Genomic DNA, 23,306 nt, shown 5'->3' with positions numbered 1-23,306 from the left:
GCTCTACAAAAAGATGGCTAGGCTATAAGAAGATTGCCAAGACCCTGAAACTGAGCTGCAGCATGGTGGCCAAGACCATACAGCGGTTCCACTCAGAACAGGCCTCGACATGGTCGACCAAACGAGTGCACGTGCTCAGCATCATATCCAGAGGTTGTCTTTGGGAAATATATGTATGAGTGCTGCCAGCATTGCTGCAGAGGTTGAAGAGGTGGGGGGATCAGCCTGTCAGTGCTCAGACCTTACATTGCGCACAGCATCATATTGGTTTGCATGGCTGTCATCCCAGAAGGAAGTCTCTTCTAAAGATAATGCACAAGAAAGCCTGCAAACAGTTTGCTGAAGACCAGCAGACTAAGGACATGGATTACTGGAACCATTTCCTGTGGTCTGATGAGACCAAGATAAGCGTATTTTGGTTCAGATGGTGTCAAGCGTGTCTGACAACAAGCAGATGAGGAGTACAAAGACAAGTGTGTCTTGCCCTACAGTCTGGGGCTGCATGAGTGCTGCCAGCACTGGGGAGCTACAGTTCATTGAGGGAACCATAAATGCCAACATGTACTGTGACATACTGAAGCAGGGTGGCATGGCAGTATTCCAACATGATGATGACCCCAAACACACCTCCAAGATGACCACTGCCTTGCTAAAGAAGCTGAGGGTAAAGGCGATTGACTGGCCAAGCATGTCTCCAGACCTAAACCCTATTGAACATCTGCGGGGCATCCTTAAATGAACGGTGGAGGAGCACAAGGTCTTTAACATCCATCAGCTTCATGATGTTGTCATGGAGGAGTGGAAGAGGAAGTGGCAACTTGTGAAACTCTGGTGAACTCCATGCCCAAGAGGGTTAAGGCAGTGCTGGAAAATAATGGCGGCCACACAAAATAGTGACACTTTGGGCCAATTTGGACATTTTCACTTAGGGGTGTAATCACTTTTGCCTGCGGTTTAGACATTAATGGCTGTGTGTTGTTATTTTGAGGGAACAGCAAATTTACACTGTTATACAAGCTGTACACTCATTACTTTACATTGTAGCAAAGTGTCATTTCTTCAGTGTTGTTACATGAAGATATAATAAAATATTTACAAAAATGTGAGGGGTGTACTTTTTTTGGGGGGGAGATACTGTACATCAGTTATACCCCCAGGTCTCCAAATTAAGCTGGCACTGCCGTGAGCAGAGGGTGTGCTCCTTAACCACTTGCCAACCTCCTCATGTACATATACGTCAGCAGAATGGCACGGACAGGCACATGTACGTACCTGTACGTGCTCTGCTTGACGATCGGGACCCCCCCCCCCCCCGGTACATGCGGCGGTCGGGAAGCCTCGGGGAGCGATCCGGGACGACGGTGCGGCTATTCGTTTATAGCCGCCGCGTCGCGATCGCTCCCCGGAGCTGAAGAACGGGGAGAGCCGTATGTAAACACGGCTTCCCCGTGCTTCACTATGGCGGCGCATCGATCGAGTGATCCCTTTTATTAGGGAGACTCGATCAATGATGTCAGTCCTACAGCCACACCCCCCTACAGTTGTAAACACACACACAGTGAACCCTAAATGTTACAGCGCCCCCTGTGTTTAACTCCCAAACTGCAACTGTCATTTTCACAATAAACAATGCAATTTAAATGCATTTTTTGCTGTGAAAATGACAATGGTCCCAAAAATGTGTCAAAATTGTCCGAAGTGTCCGCCATAATGTCGCAGTCACGAAAAAAATCGCTGATCGCCGCCATTAGTAGTAAAAAAAAAAAAAAATGCAATAAAACTGTCCCCTATTTTGTAAACGCTATAAATTTTGCGCAAACCAACCGATAAACGATTATTGCAATTTTTTTTTTTACCAAAAATAGGTAGAATACGTATCGGCCTAAACTGAGGAAAAAAAAAATGTATATATGTTTTTGGGGGATATTTATTATAGCAAAAAGTAAAAAATATTGCATTTTTTTCAAAATTGGCACTCTATTTTTGTTTATAGCGCAAAAACTAAAAACCGCAGATGTGATCAAATACCACCAAAAGAAAGCTCTATTTGTGGGGAAAAAAGGGCGCCAATTTTGTTTGGGAGCCACGTCGCACGACCGCGCAATTGTCTGTTAAAGCGACGCAGTCCCGAACTGTAAAAACACCTTGTGTCTTTAGACAGCATATTGGTCCGGTCCTTAAGTGGTTAAAATATCCCAAACTGCAGACGTGGAATACAATAAAAACGACTACTGAAACCTTGATAGGTTTGTCTCTTGTAATCAAAACATCGGCCCACCTAATTTTACTATACACCTTTATCATTAAAGAATTGAAAAAAAATACCCTTCTCAAACATCTTCTTTTTTTTTTTTTTTATATTCTTTTTATTAATTTTTTTCCAAACAGAACAATAAATACACATAAAATCAACATACAGACTTACAACATATTGGTCTCAATAGGTACCTCTTATACCATAAAGAAAAGAAAGAATCTAAGAGGAGAAAACTTCATTCATCTGTCACTAGTGCTACAGGATTACTCCCTTCCCACTTGCCCCATGTCTAGCTTTCCCTTTTAGCAGTGGGGGGGAGGGGGGGGGGGCGACGGGGTAGGACAAAGATGGCAGGTACAAGAAGAGAGGAGAGAGGAGGAGAGGAAAAACAGAAGGAAGAGAAAGAAGAGAAAAAAAAAAAAAAAAAAAGAAAAATGATTCCAGGGGTAATAAATTCTCCCTATTGTGTATTTACAAAGTATAAACAGAGGGAAGGCCAAATTCCCTACATTGTGAAAGAGAGAAAAAAAAAAAAAAAGTGTAAGATCGAAAAATTTAATACATGGGGGAAATCACCCCTATTGTGCATATATTATTATTATTTTACTATTATACTCGTGCAGAAACCCACCTCACCCCAAAAAAAAAAAAAAAAAATATTAAAAAAAAAATAAATGATAAACAAAAGGATAGGTGAAAAGTCTAAAACGATTATTCCGGGGGGAGTAAATCCCCCTATTGTGTATTTACACGGTGAAAACTAGAGGGATAATCAAGTTCCCTGCATTGTGAAAGAAGAACAAAAAAAAAAAAAAAAAAATTGGAATAAATTAATATAGGGTGAAGATCCACCCCTGTTATATATAATATTATTGTTACTAAAGTTATAGGGTGCTATCATATCCCTATCCAAGGGAGGAAAAAAAAGAGAAAGAAAAAAAAAAAAAAAAAATTCTAAAAAGTTTAATATAAGGGGGAAAAACACCCCTATTGTGCATATATTATTATTATTTTAATATTATTAACGTGCAAAAACCCACCTCCCCGACATAAGAAATACAAATAAAGAACTATAAATAAAAAGATGAATAAAACGGGGAGCATGGTCCCCTATATTATAAAGAGTGAAAAAAAAAGAAGAAATTATTATGGGGAGACTAATTCCCCTTATTGTGTATAGTACAGAAGAAACCAAAAAAAAGAGAGAGAAAAAAAAAAAAAAAAAAAAAAAGGGGGTGGGGGCGGGAGGGCACCTAAATCCGGGCCACCCTCCCCTCTATTCCTCTCCTCCCTCTCCCCCCCACCCACCCCGCCGCCTCCCAACCCCCTGTATTCCCTCCATCCCTTCCAGGTCATCTCATATCTCGGCCTGGATTCAACATGAAAAGACCACAGTTCCTCCATCTTTCTAATTTTATCGATTTCCTGGAGCCATTCTCCTATCGAGGGCACTTCTTTTTTCCTCCAATTCCTAGGTATTAGTGCCTTGGCTCCGTTCAATAAGAATGGAACCAGGGACCCTCTATACTTTTTCCTGGATAGGCTCGTAGCATGAAACAGACATTCCCAGGGATCATATTTTACCTCATATCCACTTATTTTTTTAATCAACACCAATATCTCCCTCCAGTATACCTGTATCGAGGGACACTGCCACCATATGTGAGCATGGGTTCCCTCCATCCCACACTCTCTCCAGCATAGGGGGGAGGCCTCGCTATCCATTCTGTGTAATTTCACCGGGACATAATACCATTTAGTGAGTAATTTATAATTGGTTTATTTTACTTTTGCATCCATCGATGTAGTATGGACATAGTTGAGAACCTGTCTCTTCTTTTTATTAGATATGGTTTGATTCAGTTCTCTTTCCCAACTTTCCAGCATATTCAATCCACCCAGTTCTTTCTTGGTTGTCAACACTTTGTAGACACTTGATATTCCCTGTCTTCCCATTCCTCCTTGGGTCATATATTTTTCCCATTGATTTAGTTTATTCATAGCTCTTAGGGGTTTTGGCAGAGTGTTCACAAAGTGTTGAACTTGTCTGTGCCTCCACCCGTCTCCCGGGGACAGTCCATATCTTTCTTCTCAAACATCTTCTGACTGCAGCTATGGCATATATACCAGCAATGTGGGGAAAAAAAAAACTGCTAGGGCACAGTGGTACACCAGAATTAATGGGATTAGCTTTGACAAATAAAGAAGAGAAATACTTGAATGCCCTTGATCTTCTTTTTTTTTTTTTTTTTAAGGATACTGCAACCTTGACTCAATCAGAAAATCATAACCATACAGTTTCATAACTCCTGCATACCAACGCCCCTTAGGCAGATGAGCTGCATGGCAGACAAAGACAAGGTGGGGTCCCTCTGCCCCCCCCCAATTTTTTTTTTTTATCTCCAATGTGCCCCTCACGTGACTATATTGTATTTCACTTATACACGTATTCACTTCCACTTCTCCTATCTGCCCCTACTCTCATCACAATCTGTTCCCCTACCCTCCCTAAAGAAAAACAAAGAACAGTTGTGACATAAGTCATAGCTTTTCCTTACCTACCCAACTGGAGTTATAGCACTGTGCTTATGTATGTCTACAGACATTTGACCCGATAGTTTGCTGAATCACTACGGACCTTTTATACTCTGATTGTAAATCAGTAGACTTTTATATGTGCTTATGTGTTGGTATCTTTAAGCTTGGCAGATTATCAAACAGTTGTAAATCCTTCTGTTTTCTTTTTAAATTAAGAGAGAGAGAGAAAAAAAAGAAGCTATAAGCTATTCTTTTCAGCTAATCTGCAATTGTACGCTGTATTTTTTTTTTTTTTACTTGACATACGGTATTTGTGGATGGCAATGACGGTTAATTTTCATCAGATGTAAATATGCATATTGATTTCCTATTTCTCTCAGTCAGTTTACAGATTTCCCAGTAGTACTCTGCTTCTTCCTCCTCCCACAAGATAAACTGTTGTACTTTTGCAGCTGGCATCCTCAACGTTCTTTTCGACCACAGTGATGGGAAAATTCGAAGAAGCAGAATAGAAAAAATTTCAGACCGTGTATGTGGTTTTCGTTCAGAAATGACATTCATTTTAAAACTGAATGTTAAAAGCAAGTGAAATTTTCAAACAACATTCTTTCATTCAGTGAATGTACAAAGATTTTTCGTATAAATATTCTAGTCCAAAAATCGATACGTGTATGGCCAGCATAGGGCTCGGTTCACACCTAAGCAGTTTGCTTTTGATCAGTTTCTATAGTGCCTTTTGCCCACGCGATTTTGCGGCGATTTTGTGTTTTGCATTTTCTATGCTTTTTTTTTTTGTATTTGTTGTTGGGCAGATTAAAAACGCAAATTGCTGCAAAATGCACTAAATGCCTTTCTGCAGCTTCTCCATTGAAGTCTGTTGAACCAATAAAAGCACAGTTTTGCATTTGTAAAAAGTCTGTGACCCTTTCCAAATGCGTAGCGGCTGAAAAAAAGCATAGATGTGAATGTGTTCCATAGAAAATCATGTTAAATCAACTGTAGTGCGTTTCTGCAAAAAGCACCAAACAAATGCATAGGTGTGAACCAGGCCTAAGACGTTTTAGTAGCAGCATGCTTTTATTTGTATCACCTGTGAGTGAGTGAGAAACTTGTATAGCGCAACACATGCAAACTGAATCGCCTCTGGGCACTTTGGTATCCATTCCCTGGGCCCTCACAAGAGATGGGTGTTGATCTTTCTCCTGAAGGCCAGGTGGTTTACCTCCAATCGGATGGCGGTAGGTAGGGCGTTCCATAGTCGAGGTCCTTGGACCGCAAATCTTCATTCTCCTTTGGACTTGTATCTGGCTTTGGGTATCTGGAGTAGATTTTGGTTGGTGGATCGCAGAATGGGGTTAATAAAAAAAAAAGAAAATTAGCACTTGTAGTACAAAAAAAGCATAATCGCTGTTGAGGATGGAGGTCCGTTACAACAAGCTATCAAGGTTTCTTGTGAAAAAAGAGGTAAATGTACCGCAGCACAAACAAACCCAAATGCTAAAACCTATACACAGTGCTAGCACACAACAATGAAAATAAGTAAGCAGTAATTAAATGCAAATATTAATGAAAAAATTATAAAGCATGTGGCCAGTGAAAGTTCAGTGGTGCAAATAAAAAGTTCTAATTGCAGATATTCTTCACAGGTGCTACTGTTGCTAAAAAAAAAAGCTGAAGTGCTCTAGTATCCACACAGGTAATCGGTGTTACCCCCCCCCCCCCCCAAGTGTTTTGACTCACCAGATGAGACGGACCCCTCAGGCAGTACTTTGATAACACCCTGTGGGAGGGGCGAAACGCGTCAGTACAGACTGGCACCCCAGTGACATCATGTTTGAGCGGTGGAATGCAAGCGAGGTTGTGAGAGAACCCAGCTGCTTCCTTTAATGAATGGACCAGACCGCTCTTGATGTTTTATCCTTTGATTTACTATGGAACTTTGTAAGAAAGTGTTTTACATGGATCACCTGTGTGGATACTAGAGCACTTTGGCTTTTTTTTAATTTATTTTTTAGCAACAGTAGCACCTGTGAATAATATCTGCAATTATAACTCTTTGTTTATTTGCACCACTGAACTTTCACTGGCCACATGCTTGGTAATTTTTTCATTGATATTTGCATTTTTTTATTGCTCATTTATTTTCATTGTTGTGTACTAGTACTGTGTATAGGTTTTAGCATTTGGGTTTGTTTGCGAAGCGGTATATTTACTTCTTGATAGCTTGTTGTAACGGACCTCCATCCTCAACAGGACTATGTCTGCCATAAATGCTTCCTCTGTCCGGTACCACACAATCCAAGACCCTTTAGCCCACCCAGTCACTAGCCGTAAATTAGTGTAGGGTCAAAAACTTCACACTCTTTATTCAAGCACATGTAACAACAGATATACAACTCAGGGACACACACACCCCCTCCCTTGGATTCAGGGCGGGGTAAACTGTCAAATAACAATAGACACACAGATCAGGTGTGTTCAAGCTACTCATCAGTAAACAGTCTTATCAGTAGGGAGGGGCTGCTGGAGGAGCCCCCCCCCCCCTCCCCACATAGACATATATCTCATAATATACTTTTCTCCCAAGACCGACAGACATAACAGAAGAATTGAGTACAGCCACACCCAAAGTGACTCCCGTCCCAGTGACACTTGGTGCAAACACTTGTAAGACTGGTGATGGGGAACAGTAGGGCAATCAGGGGAAGTAGGGTCCCATTGACACTTGTATTCAAAACATAAATGTCAGATTATGAAATTTGGCCTTTAAACAAAGCACTTAGCTATGAGTAAGCATCACATGATGTGAAACATGTCAGCCACCTTTTTCCTGTTCACTTCATTTTGACTGTATCGCTTTGGTTGTTTTTTGGATTTTATTTGTACAATAAAGACATCGTTTTAGGGAGTGCGGCAGTCCAGGATCTTCTTCTATCCAATGGCTGTAAACCTCAGTCATGCAATCTGAACAAAGCACATATATCTGTAGTCTATCTCCAAAGCTCTAAGTGTTGTTTCTCTCTGGTGCTTAGTTCCTCTGTTATCAACATGAGTCACTTCTGACAGGTTTTCCCAACACATGAGATAAATTTGTGACGGAGAGGAGAGCTTGATGCACAGTCTGGCTATTCAGAACACAGCTCTGTATCCTTCCTTTGTGCCTATGAGGTGTGTGACGGGGGTGGGAGGTATCCCTTTGCTCCAACTCTCACACAGGTTACAAGAGCTGCTCTCTGCCCCTTCCTATGTGATAGACATGATTTTATCAAAATTCTGCTCTTGTTAAGGGATGTAGGGAAGAGAAGACTGCAGATAATTAAAACTTATGTAGGCAGATTTGTTGCATCTCTGTGTATAATCTGAGGCCAGTCATTTCATTGGGTATTTGAGAGGGTTTACAACCACTTTAATATTTATTTCCAGTGACCATGACCAATGGCCACAATGCAGTATATTCCTGATTGAGGTATTTCATGAAAAGACTGCATTATTGCCAGCTGGAACTGATGACCATAAGAAATAAACATTAGACACAACGCAGGGGTTATTAGTCACAGCTGTGTGAATGCTCGAGATATTCACACAGCACATTGTTTTATAAATCAACCCCTAGCAGCCTGTTTGCTAATACCAAAGCAGTCTGTTTGGTTAAGGCCAATGTCTAAAAAAATTTTTATTTTGTACTTTTTAAAATCCGGTTTCATCCATGTTCTACAGTACATACATTCAAATGCTTTAATCAGAACTTAACTATACCACAAACTGAAAAGCTATTTAATTCATCTTTAATATTCAAAGCAAAATCGCCCATCCATCCATGTCTCTATGCATTTGTTGGGAAATCAATTTAACCACTTCCCGACCGCCGCATGTAAATGTACGTCCACAGAATGGCACGTACAGGCAAATGGGCGTACATGTACGTCCTTGCCTTCTAGCGGGTGGGGGGTCTGATCGGGACCACCCCCCCCGCTACATGCGGCAGTCGGATTCCCGCGGGGAGCGATCAGGGACGAGGGCGCGGCTATTCGTTTATAGCCGCTCCGTCGCGATCGCTCCCCGGAGCTGTAGAAGGGGGAGAGCCGTATGTAAACACGGCTTCCCCGTGCTTCACTATGGCGCTGCATCGATCGAGTGATCCCTTATATAGGGAGACTCGATCGATGACGTCAGTCCTACTGCCACACCCCCCTACAGTTGTAAACACACACTAGGTGAACCCTAACTCCTACAGCGCCCCCTGTGGTTAACTCCCAAACTGCAACTGTCATTTTCACAATAAACAATGCAATTTAAATGCATTTTTTGCTGTGAAAATGACAATGGTCCCAAAAATGTGTCAAAATTGTCCGAAGTGTCCACCATAATGTCGCAGTCACGAAAAAATCGCTGATCGCCGTCATTAGTAGTAAAAAAAAAAAAAAATTATAAAAATGCAATAAAACTATCCCCTATTTTGTAAACGCTATAAATTTTGCGCAAACCAATCGATAAACGCCTATTGCGATTTTTTTTTTTTTACCAAAAAATAGGTAGAAGAATACATATCGGCCTAAACTGAGGAAAAAAAAAATGTATATGTTTTTGGGGGATATTTATTATAGCAAAAAGTAAAAAATATTGAATTTTTTTTCAAAATTGTCGCTCTATTTTTGTTTATAGCGCAAAAAATAAAAACCGCAGAGGTGATCAAATACCACCAAAAGAAAGCTCTATTTGTGGGGAAAAAAGGAAGCCAATTTTGTTTGGGAGCCACGTCGCACGACCGCGCAAAAATCGCAAAACCTGGCCTGGGCATTTAGCTGCCTAAAGGTCCGGGGCTTAAGTGGTTAAACGCCCTCCCACCCACTTAGAATTTTTAGCCGTGGCCATCTTGAGTAAGGACAGATGATTAATGTAGCATTTACTTCCTGGAATCCATCTGCCTTTAGTTTAGATATGCATGCAGGAGGGCTTGCTTAGCTGGGAAAGTCCCTAATTAAGATGAATGGAAAAAAAATGCCCATGAAGACTCCTGGGATATATGACCTAATTTTGGCTTGGGCCAGAAACCAGGAAGCAACTAAAGGAATGTAAAAAACTAAATGAAAACCAGCAAATATAATATACCTTCCTATCTATTTGCTAATGTTAGCAGCAAAAGGATTAACATAGTTAATGTTGACTAAGAGAATTTAATTCCACTATAAAACCATATTGAATTTATTTAGATGTTAGAGCATGCAATAATAACTTAAAGTTGATGTAAAACCGATTCATGAAATTTGAGCTGGGCACATATATCTGCAGTATTTTGTTATCTCTTTTCAATGAGCTAAGTCTTATAGCTCTCTTCTGAACGGTTCCTCTATTATCAGCCTGAGAACTCCTGACCTATTTTTTGACCTTTTGGACAAAAGCAGCCTGAATCTGTGTGTCAAAGGAGGTTGCTAAAATAGATTGGCAGAGAGCAGCTTCTATTACAAAACAGCTCTGAGAGTCTCTGCCTGTGATGAGAGGGGGTGTGTGCATTTCCTCCAATCAGCAATGTTGGCTATCTTGGCTGTATTCCCAGACATCACACTCTGTGTTAACCAGGAAGAGAAAATCTCCTAACAAAATCTGAACTTTCTAAACTGTATATAAATGTGAAGACAGCAGATATACAGAGAAAACATATGTAGGGAGATTTGGTTATTCTCTGTGCATCATCTGAGGCTGTTCATTTCACTGGGTGTATGGAGGGTTTACATCCACTTTAATGTGCCGTTCTGCATCTTTAATGGAGTAGTAAATTGTATTTATATGTTTTAAATGTAATAAAATGTACATTTGTATGCATATTTCTTTTTCAACAACCTAAACTTGGTTCTGTTTTGATCGGACCCACAACTATAATACATAGTAAATTCAGATGTAGTAGTAGTAGTATTTTATCTGATTGTGATCTGATCATGTTAATGTTTTTCTCCATAGGGAAGTTACTCCATAATTTACACAGCTAAGGGGGAGATAACAAGTGTCCTGGCGTCTTTCATCCTTGGAACAATCAACAGGAACCCTTTTCAGCAATCCTTCCAGATCAGTTTCACAGAGGTATGAAATTCTGCAATACATACAGCCCTTACTTTCCAGAAAGGCATTTTTTGCTTTGCACACCATGTACTGCGTAATTAAAGTGTATCTATGGCCAACAGATGTATTTAGGATTTGGATATAGTAGGGAATGGTTGATACCCTTGTTGGGTTTTCATTGCTGTGTCCCACTGTAGATATTCACCTTTTCTATTTGTCCTGGTTACCCTGAGTGTCAGCTGGACTGAAAATTAAGGGAAATATACATTAAGGGCCAGTTCACACCAGGCGCAGTTCCGTACAGTATCGTGTGCATTTGTTCTGCACTAAAAATGCATGCACAGTGGTTTCCATGTATTCCAATGGCTCTAGTTGTCTCTAGTTCACACCATGCAATCAGTTTCCGGTGCAGAAACTGACTGTACAGTGTGAACTAGAGCCAACTAGTGCCATTGGAATACATGGAAAACACTGTGCATGCATTTTGTGCAGAAAAAAAGCACACGGAACTGCGTCTGGTGTGAACTGGCCCTAAGGCTACATTCACATAGGCATTCTTGGGGATTCTTGCCAGTGGATCTAAAAGCTGCATGCACACAGTGTGTGTGAGAAAAAGTAGCTGCCAGTATCACATGTCAGATTTGTACTCCCTACAAATGAATGGCCGGAGCCACCACTTTTCTCACGTAATCTCTCATCTACGCAGTCCAGGGATGACGTTTCTTCAAAGTTTCTGGCCTCATACAAACTGTCGCAGCTATCCAGCCAGTTTGTGGCTGTAGTACAGAGATCGGCTACATCCAGAGGAGTCCTTTAGCTATCTCTGAACACAGCAGACTATTGGCCCATGTGAATGTAACCTTGTACAGTTGTCTCCAGAGGCGCATACTATTTCTTCCGTAGGATGTATTCTGTAGCAGATTTGTGTCCAGTCTGAACTGAGGTTGTTCAGGTGACTGGTGGGACACTTATATTCACTTTTTAAGTATTTTGAACAGAAGTAGAACATTCATATTTTGAATGTCCCATTTCCACAGCTTCTTCTTACAAAAAATATCATACTGCTCAATCAGGCTTGATTTGTTTTGTTTTGTTTTTTTAATGACATTCACAAGTACGTGTGTTTTAACATGCAGAGATGTTTACCTTTTTAGGATTCTTTAAAAAGCATCTATACTTTTCTCATTTGGGGGTTCACTTTAATTTAGCTCTCCCTGGCAGCATATAGTCACAGATCAGCTTTGCAGCTGATCTGGTACGTGTGGTTCCACAAATCAACAGCAAGGCTATTCTGTCACTTGTTACACAAAAATGCAAAGACTTTTTTTGTCTCTTGTAGTTCTACTAACATATGGTCTGGTCTTGCCTTGCGACATGGCACTGGTGCATTTCACCTGCTGATTAATTTAGCTTGCTTTAAGGCTAGATTACAATCTACTTCTCTATTTAAACTGTGCTCAGATCATCATTCAGTGCTATAGCAACATGTTTGTCTAGCCGCAAGCCCCCAGTTCAATGGTTCCATGTGGCAATGGCTTCCAGTTCCCTTGTTCCAAGCATTCCAGTGATCCCTACGCATTGGAGCCTCCAGTGACTGTTATTTAATCACACCTGTGTTCCCAGCACCCTATTACTGAAAGGGACCCAAACCCCAGTGTTCCTGTCTTCTTAGCATCTCAGTGGTCCCATTGAACTCTGTACTTTCCTCTTGTTTACTCCACTGTTTCCAATAGCCCCTTCAATCTGTGCAATTAGTGACCCATGTGTTCTCAAGTGCCTTTAATTCCAGTGTCCCTAAATTCCTGTCTCTTCAGTTATGGATTTTAGCCTTGTATTTGACCATGCTTGTCTACTGCCTGCCCTAAACTATGGCATGTGCCTGTTTACTTTGTTCAGGTTGTTTCCCTGGTCAGCTTGCATCTAAACAGGTGTGTCTGCTTTCTACAACCTGGCAGCTGTCCTGCAGCAAAGCCCATCACCCCTGGAGGGGTAATGTTGAATTTCAGGCAGCTTTAAAGACTCTGTGCCTTGCCCCTTTTTAAGATTTACACCTCCTCTAATTGTACAGATAGCCCAAAGGGTCCACAATCCCTCTAGCTCTTAATGGTTACCTTATTTTCGGTCCCTTGTTCTGTTCTGCATGCAAGCGCAAAGGAAATTCCTGTGTACTCTACAGTTTGCCAGAGTCACAGCTTTCACAGGGCTGTGCACAGCCCTAAATGGCTAAAGCACGGGTTTGCATTGAAGCTGAATTTCAGGCATATGTTAAAACACCATTCAATGCATTTGTGCATTTGTGCTTGATATTGATCTCCTGCTAGCAGAATTTGTGCTATGAGAGGAAGGATGCAATAGAAGCTTGTAAAACTCTGTTGAATGCGCTTTTGTTTACAGGGAACATGCTAACAGGAGGGCAGAGAGCAGAGTTTATGCTTTGTCAGTGTATTGCTGCTTCTTTATTGTCCATCTGGCAGGCTGCAGGTGGGAGACCACTGTATTCTTTAAGTCCTCCCACTGCCCCCCCTTCTCTTCCATATTTGCCATGGCATTTTTGGGGGTGGGGTACCTAGTTTTGACAGGTACCCACTCCCACTGGGATAGCCTAGGCAGTCTTTTGGGACATGTCACAGGTCCTAGCAGACTGCGGGACCATTGACAAAGCATGATTGGCTGTGAAGCCAAAAGCGACATAGCCGGTTGCCCACAGATAGGATGCTGGTGCTGGGAACTCAAAGGCTGGGGAAGAACTATCCCAGTTGAGGACGGCACTGGATGGCTGAACAGGCAAGTGTCCTTTTATTAAAACTGAAAAATGCAACAATCCTGCGAGCCACCACTCCTATGAGCTTAAGTGTGGAAATAAAGCTGCTAGCGTGAAAACACGTCTCATAAATCGTGCCAAAGACTAAAATAAATAAACAAAAACGCAGTATATATATATATATATATATATATATATATATATATATATATATATATATATATATATATATATATATATATATATATATATTAATTTATACAGGGTTCAACAAATTGCGGGCGCCAGGTCGCCGTTGCGCCTAGAATTATCAACCTGGCGCCTGGGGCAGCAGAGCTGGGGTATCCTGTGCGCGTTGGGACGCCCCCCACCCGCGATCTCGTAGTGCCGCTAATTGAGGCCGTGGCTTTGCGGCCTATGCTTCCTAGGGGACTAGAGCGAGCGGGGCGCCCCGGGTGACACCAACTAGGGGGGTGTCAGGCCGGCGGTGCCCCTCCCGTGACTGAAGACAGTGCCGCGGGTTTAGGCAGCGGCAGCACGGAGCGGTCACGTCCTGTAGAGCCCGAGATGGTGGCTTTGCAGAGGCATTTTGTCCTCTCCGTGGTCGCGGCTCTGATCAGTCTCTGCAATGGCTTTCATAGCCGAGCAGAGAGTGAAGCCGCCTCCCCTCCTCTGTTATGTCTACACAGTGCTGTGCATGCAGCGGGAAGCGGCTTCACTCTCTGCTAGGCTGTGACAGCGGCTGCCGAGACTGATCAAAGCCAAGAGTCCGCGCTACCACGGAGAGAATGGGATCATCATGGCGCCGAGTCCCGGGTCTGCCGACTGGCTCAGGTGCGGCTCCATTACCCCTCCCCCTGCAAAGCCACTGCCTCGTTCTCTTCATGTGTGGTCTGAAGGGAAGGGTCTGTCATGACGCTGGGTGCCAGTCTGCTGACTGGTTCAGATGCAATACCCCTCCCCCTGCAAAGCCACTACTACTGTACTGTGGGGGGGTCTTCACTCTAGGGGGTCTGTGTTGTTAGGGGGGCGTCTGTACTGTATGGGATTGTCTGTATTGTTGGGGGGGTCTGTGCACTGTAGGGGGGGGGGGGGTATGCACTGTAGCGGGGGTCTGTACTGTAGGGTCCAGAGGTGCAGGGTGCTCTGTAATGTAAAGGGGTCCAGAGGTGCAGGGTGCTGTAAAATGCAAAGGGATCTAGAGGTGCAGTGTAATGTAAAGGGGTCCAGAGGTACAAGCGCTGTGTAATGTAAAGGGGTCCAGTGGTGCAGGGTGCTTTGTAATGTAAAAGGGTCCAGAGGTGCAGGGTGCTGTGTAATGTAAAGGGGCCCAGGGGTGCAGGGTGCTGTGTAATGTAAAGGGGTGCAGGGTGCTGTGTAATGTAAAAGGGTCCAGAGGTGCTGTGTAATGTAAAGGGGTCCAGTGGTGCAGGATGCTGTGTAATGTAAAGGGGTCCAGAGGTGCTGTGTAATGTAAAGGGGTCCAGAGGTGCTGTGTAATGTAAAGGGGTCCAGAGGTGCAGGGTGCTGTGTAATGTAAAGGGGTCCAGAGTGCTGTGTAATGTAAAGGGGTGCGGAGGTGCAGGGTGCTGTGCAATGTAAAGGTTCTAGAGGTGTTCGCTTCTGTGCACGAGCTTGGCGGGACTGGGCGCGTTTTCTGGCTCCTAACTTTTTTTCAGCTGGCTCCTAGACTCCAAGCAAATTTGTCAAACCCTGTGTGTGTATGTGTATATGTATGTATGTATATATATATATATATGTATATATATATATGTATATATATATATATATATATATATATATATATATATATATATATATATATATATACATCTCAAATTAAATCAATATCACTCTAGTGTGATAAGTATGCATGATACATAAGTGCTTATGAAGAAGTAAAAAAATCCACAGTGCTTCAGTGCATATAATAAACAGCAGCGATCCTAGGGTGATGTTTGGTACAGTAAAAACTCGGCCCAGTGAGTGATCCAAAAGTCATGCCAGAGTGTAGTGCTCCCCTATGGTAATGGAAGCTCACCTCAGAGTCGTGGTCTATGCATGCTTATGAACCACACCTGGGTTCTAATGGATATTCCTGGGTTCCTGGTCTCCTTGATAGGTAACTTCAGACCATAAAAATATAAGAAAAAAAAGGATGGTGCAAGTAACATTTTGTAAAAGTTCTATTAACCAAAAGAAATCCCCTGCCGGGGTACTCACAAAGTAAAGGTGCGGTAGTGCACCACTCTATAACAGGCCCGTTACGAAATACAGAGATTGGGGCATGATGAAGCGTCCTCCGTAGCCTCACACAGATTCTCCTGCTGTCCTGTCCCCTCCCCTACACGTGTCGATACAGGGAGCGTCGTATCTTCTTCAGGGCGAAATTACTTTTGGATCACTCACTGGGTCGAGTTTTTACTGTATGAAGTGTACAAAACATCACCCTAGGATCGCTGCTGTTTGATTATTATATGCACTAAAGCACTGTGTATTTTTTTACTTCTTCATAAACACTGAAGCACTTAAGCATTCTTTTATATGGACTTGTGCGTCATTATTTAAGCATTTTACTATTCATCACTATTATGTATCATGCATACTTATCACACTAGAGTGATATTGATTTAATTTGATAGATATATACACACACACTTTAAATAAAAAAAAAATATATATATATATATATATATATATATATATATATATATATATATATATATATATATATTAAATATACATACACACATTCATTTATATACTTATATTCACTTGCTCTTTTTTTTTTTGCACATATCTACATCACTTACTGGACTTTTTTTTATTTCATAAGCACTGAAGCACTTAAGCATTCTTTTTATACAGACTTGTGTGTCATTATTTAAGGATTTTACGGTTTTTATTTTTTGCGCTATAAACAAAAATAGAGCGACAATTTACTTGCTTACTGGGCACATATTCCCCCTTCCTGCCCAGGCGAAATTTCAGCTTTCGGCACTGTCACGATTTGAATGACAATTGCGCTGTCGTGCGACGTGGCTCCCAAACAAAATCCTTTTTTTCCCCCACAAATAGAGCTTTCTTTTGGTGGTATTTGATCACCTGTGCGGTTTTTATTTTTTGTGCTATAAACAAAAATAGAGCGACAATTTTGAAAAAAAACAATATTTTTTAGGTTTTGCTATAATAAATATCCCATTTAAAAAAAATATATATATTTTTTTTCAGTTTAGTCCTATACGTATTCTTCTACATATTTTTGGTTAAAAAAAAAACAATCACAATAAGCATATAGTGATTGGTTTGCGCAATTGTTATAACGCCTACAAAATAGGGAATAGAATTATTACTTTTTTTTTATTTATTTTTTTAACTAGTAATGGCGGCGATCTGCGATTTTTTTTTTTTTTTTTTTTTTTTTGTGTCACGACTGCGATAAACGGACACTTTTGACACATTTTTGGGACCATTCACATTTATACAGCGAACAGTGCTATAAAAATGCACTGGTTACTGTATAAATGTGACTGGCAGGGAAGGGGTTAACACTAGGAGGCATAAGTGGTTAAATATGTACTTTTGGGGAGTGGTTCTTACTGTGGGGGGAGGGGGACTGACTGGGGGAGGTGACCGATGGTTGTCCCTATATACAAGGGATACACCATTGGTCTCCTCTCCCTGACAGGACGTGGAGCTCTGTGTTTACACACAGAGCTCCACGTCCCTGGCTCTGTGACTGCCGATCGCGGCTGCCTGGCGGCTATCGCGCCCACCAGGTATGTGCATCAGCACCTGTGTGACGCGGCGGGCGCACGTCCTGCCGGCGGCACGCGCCCAGAGGCCCTATATAGATGGCTTCCTGGCAGATCAGAGCCACCTTGCGGCCGTATATAGTCGGCCGCAGGGTGGGAAGTGGTTAAAAAAATGCAATATTTTTTACCTTTTGCTGTAATAAATATCCCCCAAAAATATATAAAAGAACATTTTTCTCTTCCGTTCATGGACGGACACAGCAGCATCTTGACCTTTAGGGTATTATCCTCCTCCTAGGAGATTGACTAGGCAGAAAAACAGCATGTTCAGTAATAAACACTCCACACAGTACAGTACCTCCCAGGGGGTGGTTCCTCCGGGTACATCCCCCTCTCTCTGCATCTGCAGCCCCAGTTTTTTTCTGCCTAGCACAGGAGAATGACATGGCTCCTCTGGGCCCATGTGGCCTGGGGATTTTTTAGCAATTTTATTGCTCCTTTTTTTTGTTTGTTTTTTCTGCATTTTTAGATCCTGAGATCTACAATCAACTGCCGACTGGGTGACAGGCTGGATCCTTGATCCTTGTAGTCCCCCCAGTTCGGCCATCGAGTGTGTGTCTGCCTTTTAGCTACACGCTGGGCCGTCCACGACATGCCCCGTTGCTCTAGGGGTGGCTGGTGAGCTTGCGCTCCAGGGCACACATATGACCGGGCTTTATGTCCGTTTCACAGTGTGCTGGGCCGACAGCCATGCCGTAACCGCGCGGATGTTGGTTCTGTCTGGGATGCCTCCTGCCGGTCGTCACAGGATGGGTAAGTAGCAGTCCCATTGCTTTGGCAGGGTGGTGCAGCTGGGCAATCCTGGGAGGTCGATTTGAGGGTCCGCCCTGCTTTCCTCTCTCCCTTCCTCTCCCTCCTTCCCTGCGTTCTGGGTCGGCCTTGAGATGGGGGGTCCGCCTGGGGTGGGCTCCATCCTAAGGCTGGGGGCTGTGTCTGCTCTCCGAGGGGGTGCTGTAATTTGCTGTGTGTGCAGGGGCCTGCCTGGGGGTCCCAGGTGTTTGCTGCTGTGTGCTGTTTTTTGTATCGCGGTCGCCATTTTGACGGCGCCCCGGGTGCTTTTTTTGAAGTTTAGCGGCCATTTTCTTGTAGCCCGCATGGTCTGCGGTGTGTCGGCGGCCATTTTGGATAGGTGTTTTGCCTCTAGTGGCTGTAATAACGGCGCGAACAGCTCCAGCACACTTCCTGAGGGAAGGAACGCCTCGTTCCTTCCTAAGGTTGTTTCGGCCTTTCACATTAATGAGAACATTGTTCTCCCATCCTTGTGTCCTCGGCTGCCGAACCCAAAAGAGGCTGCTTTGCATTCCTTGGACGTGGTTCGAGCCCTACAGGTGTACCTATCTGCTACGGCCTTCGTTTCGGAGGTCGAATTCACTGTTCGTGTCGGTGACTGGTCCTAAGAAGGGTCTGGCGGTCTCGTCGGCCACCATTTCTAGGTTGACCAGGCAGGTCGTGCTTCAGGCTTATGCTCTAAAGGGGCGGGCGCCCCCTTCCTGGTTACGGCACATTCCACCAGGGCAATTGGTGCCTCTTGGGCTTTCCGCAATCAGGCGTCTGTTTTACAGGTGTGTAAGGCAGCGACTTGGTCGTCAGTCCACACCTTCTCAAAGTTTTACAAGGTGGATGTGAGTGCATCTTCAGATGCCTCCTTCGGCCGCAAGGTTTTGCAGGCGGCTGTTTAAAGGGGTGGTTCCCCCTAAAACAAATTTCTAACAATACATTCGTAAGACTGCTTACACTGCGGGTAGTCTGGCTTTTGTTTTGTTTTTTTTAGTACATACCTCGATATCGCCGTTTCGTCCCTTGGCGGTGGGCGTTCCTAGTTGATTGACGTTCCTCCGACGGGCACATACGTGACGTCACGACTTTCCGAAAGAAGCCGAACGTCGCTGCGCAGGCGCCGTATAGAGCCGACTCTATACGGCGCCTGCGCAATGACGTTCGGCTTCTGTCGGAAAGTCGTGACGCGCAGTATGCGCCCGTCGGAGGAACGTCAATCAACTAGGAACGCCCACCGCCATGGGACGAAACAGCGATATCGAGGTATGTACTAAAAAAACAAAACAAAAGCCAGCCTACCCGCAGTGTAAGCAGTCTTACGAATGTATTGTTAGAAATTTGTTTTAGGGGGAACCACCCCTTTAAGGTTGAAGTTCCTCCGTTTTTTTTGGGGTGAAGTTGGTTTACTGTGTTTTCCCAGCCCTCGATTTTTTGACACTGCTTGGGGGCGTCCCTAAGGTCAAGATGCTGCTGTGTCCGTTCATGAACGGAAGAGAAAAATGGATTTTTGTACTCACCGTAAAATCCATTTCTCTGAGTTTATGGACGGACACAGCACCCACCCCTCCTTTGTTTGTACTGCTTGTTGACAAACTGAGGCTGCAGATGCAGAGAGAGGGGGATGTACCCAGGGGAACCGCCCCCTGGGAGGTACTGTACTGTGTGGAGTGTTTAACACATGCTGTTTTTCTGCCTAGTCAAGTCCTAGAAGGAGGATAATACCATAAGGTCAAGATGCTGCTGTGTCCGTCCATGAACTCCGAGATATGGATTTTACGGTGAGTACAAAAATCCTATTTTTTCCTCAGTTTAGGCCGATACGTATTCTTCTACTTAGTTTTGGTAAAAATCGCAATAAGCGTTTGATTGGTTTGTGCAAAAGTTATAGCGTTTACAAAATAGGACTTAGTTTTATTGCATTTTTATTAATAATTTTTTTTTTTTTTTTACTAGTAATGGCGGCGATCAGCGTTTTTTTTTTTTTTTTTTTGTGACTGCGACATTATGGCAGACACATCAGACACTTTTGACAAATTTTTGGGACCATTGTCATTTTCACAGTGAAAAGTGCTATAAAAATGCACTGATACTGTGAAAATGACAATGGCAGTGAAGGGGCGGGGGGGGGGGGCGCTAAGGGGTTAAGTGTGCCCTAACGGAGTGATTCTTACTGTAGGGGGCGTGGCTGGACGTGTGACGTCACTGATCGTCGTTCCCTATAATGGGGAACAGACGATCACTGACACTGCCACAGAGAAGAACGCGGGAAGGTGTGTTTACACTCGCCTCTCCCCATTCTCCTGCTCCTGTGACCCTAAACTGGCGGCGATCGGGTCCTGCGGGCGCGGTCACGGAGCTTCGGACCGGGTCTGTGCCCAGCCGTGCCATTCTGCCAACGTATATCGGCAATAGGCGGTCCTTAAGTGGTTAACTGCATTTAGCGGTTTGCCTAAAATGTTTTAGGAGAAATGACTGTATAACACTAAAAGGCAGTTTTTGATTGAACGTACCTCCTCCATTGGTTCATTATACTTTATTGTACATTATTTGTTAACCTGTGCTACTGTCTTGGACACTATACAACTGAACCTTGGTGCAGGAGCTGTAAAAGTAGTAGTTACAGGACACATACTTTTCCAAAGCCTGTCAACCCATGTAAGATAATGTGATTGATTAATTGAAGGGATCAACGTTTATGCAGGTTTCATGTGTGAAATCATTAACTTATCCTAGTTACTGTTGCTGATTGCTCACCACAGGCAGCGCAGATTATGCTTCTCATGTAAATACCATTAGGTGAGTTGAAAAGGAATAAGAAATACGAATGCTGAATAGTCAATAGTGAGTATTTTGTTGATAAAAGCACTATCTCAATATATATCTAACCGCAGCTGTAACCTTCTGTTCCATTATAGGAAGGCACAACACCAACCGCTCTCGGTGGAAACCCAGGCTATGTATTGGGAATGCCTCTAATTGCTGGCTTTAAGTTGCCACAATATCCTTTTTTATACTTCATTAAATCTTAAGATATTTAGGCATACCATGAATGCTTAGCATTGTACATAACAGTATTACATTATACATTACAGTATTGTTGGTTATATTGGCAATAAATGTACTTTCCTGTAGAAGTTTTATATAGGGCACACAGCCCACCTATACAAGCTTCCAGTTTTTCATCCATACATAACATTTTCTTTCCCAGTGCCTTTTTTCAGTAATATGGCGATTTTTACTTGTTTTGACTGTATTGCAGAGCAGGTATCCCAATTGCTGCCTCTTACCTACAGAAAGCCAGATGTGTAAAAATGTCATAACTCAGAATTTTGTACAGCCATCAGTCAAATTTAAATCTACTATGGAAATATTAGTCAGGTTGGTGATACATAAAGCAGAGTTAGAGGAACTTACTTACAGCATACTTTTCTGGCAGGAGACCCACTGAGCCCTCCAATTGAGGAACTCCTTGTCACCCTGGCTGTGGTGGATTACACACAACTCAGATTTGCAAATGCGTGCGGACAAAACCCCTGTTTTTAATGCATACTGTTAGACAGGTTAACTGGTTGTTCTGCGAGCTGGTCGGTAAGTAGGCTTGGTTTTTCCCTGGGCATTCCCCAGGTTTTGTTATCAACTCAGATTTAGGTAAAATTTGTTTCTTTAACAGCATTTTAACAACATTCATTTTTGAACCCCCTGGAATTAACTGTTTTTTCTGCAGTGATTTTGTTGGATCCTCATCTACGTCTCAACAACAGACAAACACAATGTGCTTAAAGGAGTTGTAAAGGAAACATTTTTTTTGCCTAAAATTAATGTCTGCAAGGTAGACAGACAGAATAGTGTAATGATTCTGTTAAAAAACGAGTAAATGCCTATTAAATTCCTTCATCTATATCACCTCCGGCATTCTAGTTTCTGTTCTCTTATTCACTTCCTGGTTTGCATCGTTCATGTAAGAACTACATTTCCCAGTTACTGTGGCACGCCCAGTAATTCACACCTCCTTGAGGTCTCTAACACGTAGAGAGCGTCCTGCCGCACATATGTAGTTCCCAGGAGGGGGCGAGCACGTTACTGACCACCGCAGTAAAGCCTCCCGTCACGGTGGTCAGTAAAATCAGACAAAGCAGGAAGTGAACAGAACAGAGAAGAAATAGAGCAACTTCTGAGCAAAAACGAACAATGAGGAAGTGAAAAGAGAAATGTCTGCAGGTAAAGGATGCTTATTATGAAAACATTTTTTTTCCTTTACAAACCCTTTAAGCTGATAACACACAAACAATTCTAATTTATCATTTCTTTATTGAACCCACCCATTAAACATTCACAGTGCTGGAGGAAAAAATAAGTGAACCAATCATTTAATTGCTTCAATGAAAGCTGATTGGAGTCCGTAGTTTGCACACCTGGAACATTAGTTGCCTTGAGGTGGGTTATATGTCACCTATAGGTGAATGGACACTGGCAGATCAATCAAACAGGAAGTCCTCCCCCATATAACCCCTCCTACACAGGAAATACCTCAGTTTTGTAGCAAAGCAATGAATATCCCAAAAAGAGAGGAGGGACATCTGTGTCCCATGATGTACTCCCAGAAAAGGATTTTACAGGTAAGCTGTAGGAAAAATCCAATTTTCTTTATTGTACATCACGGGACAGAACAGCCATAATAATTAGTTGTATGTCCTAAAGCAATGACCCTGAGGGGAGGGAGACACAATCTCAGAAATTGCCACCTGAGAAGGACTTATTCTGCCGGCCATAACATTAGAAACGAAGGCAAGACACTGTCCTGAAAAAAAGGGAAAACTAGAAACCACTCTAGGCTATAAAGATGTAAGACCAAGAACGGCTCTTTGCATGTGAGAGCCATCGATTCTGACACTCCACTTGCTGAGGTGATAGTAACCAAAGAAACCACATTCCCAGTCGAGGACTAACAATTGGCTCAAAAGGTGCCAAAAAGCATCAAAAGGGGACCTCTGCAAGGACAGTCGAGCAAATTCAAGTCCCGAGGACACAAGAATGGCTTGACAGGCGGAACTGTCTGCATTATACCCTGTAACATACTATGTGCGCCACTTAAAGTAAATCCTCC

General features: G+C 42.8%; 1 protein-coding gene across 2 annotated transcripts in view; it reads left to right on the top strand.

The window, feature by feature from the left end:
• Positions 1-23,306, top strand: part of TCTN1 (tectonic family member 1) — a 90,010-nt gene that overhangs the window by 40,372 nt on the left and 26,332 nt on the right. For both annotated transcript variants that reach the window (XM_040346620.1, XM_040346612.1), the window contains exons 9-10: positions 10,751-10,870; positions 21,118-21,200. In XM_040346620.1, coding sequence (XP_040202554.1) covers positions 10,751-10,870; positions 21,118-21,200 — 203 coding nt within the window. The remainder of the gene's footprint in view (positions 1-10,750; positions 10,871-21,117; positions 21,201-23,306) is intronic.

The sequence above is a fragment of the Rana temporaria genome, chromosome 1, assembly GCF_905171775.1.
Source record: "Rana temporaria chromosome 1, aRanTem1.1, whole genome shotgun sequence".
Lineage (NCBI taxonomy): Eukaryota > Metazoa > Chordata > Amphibia > Anura > Ranidae > Rana > Rana temporaria.
Note: the sequence above shows the minus strand (reverse complement) of the source record. Positions and strands in the feature narration are given on the sequence as shown.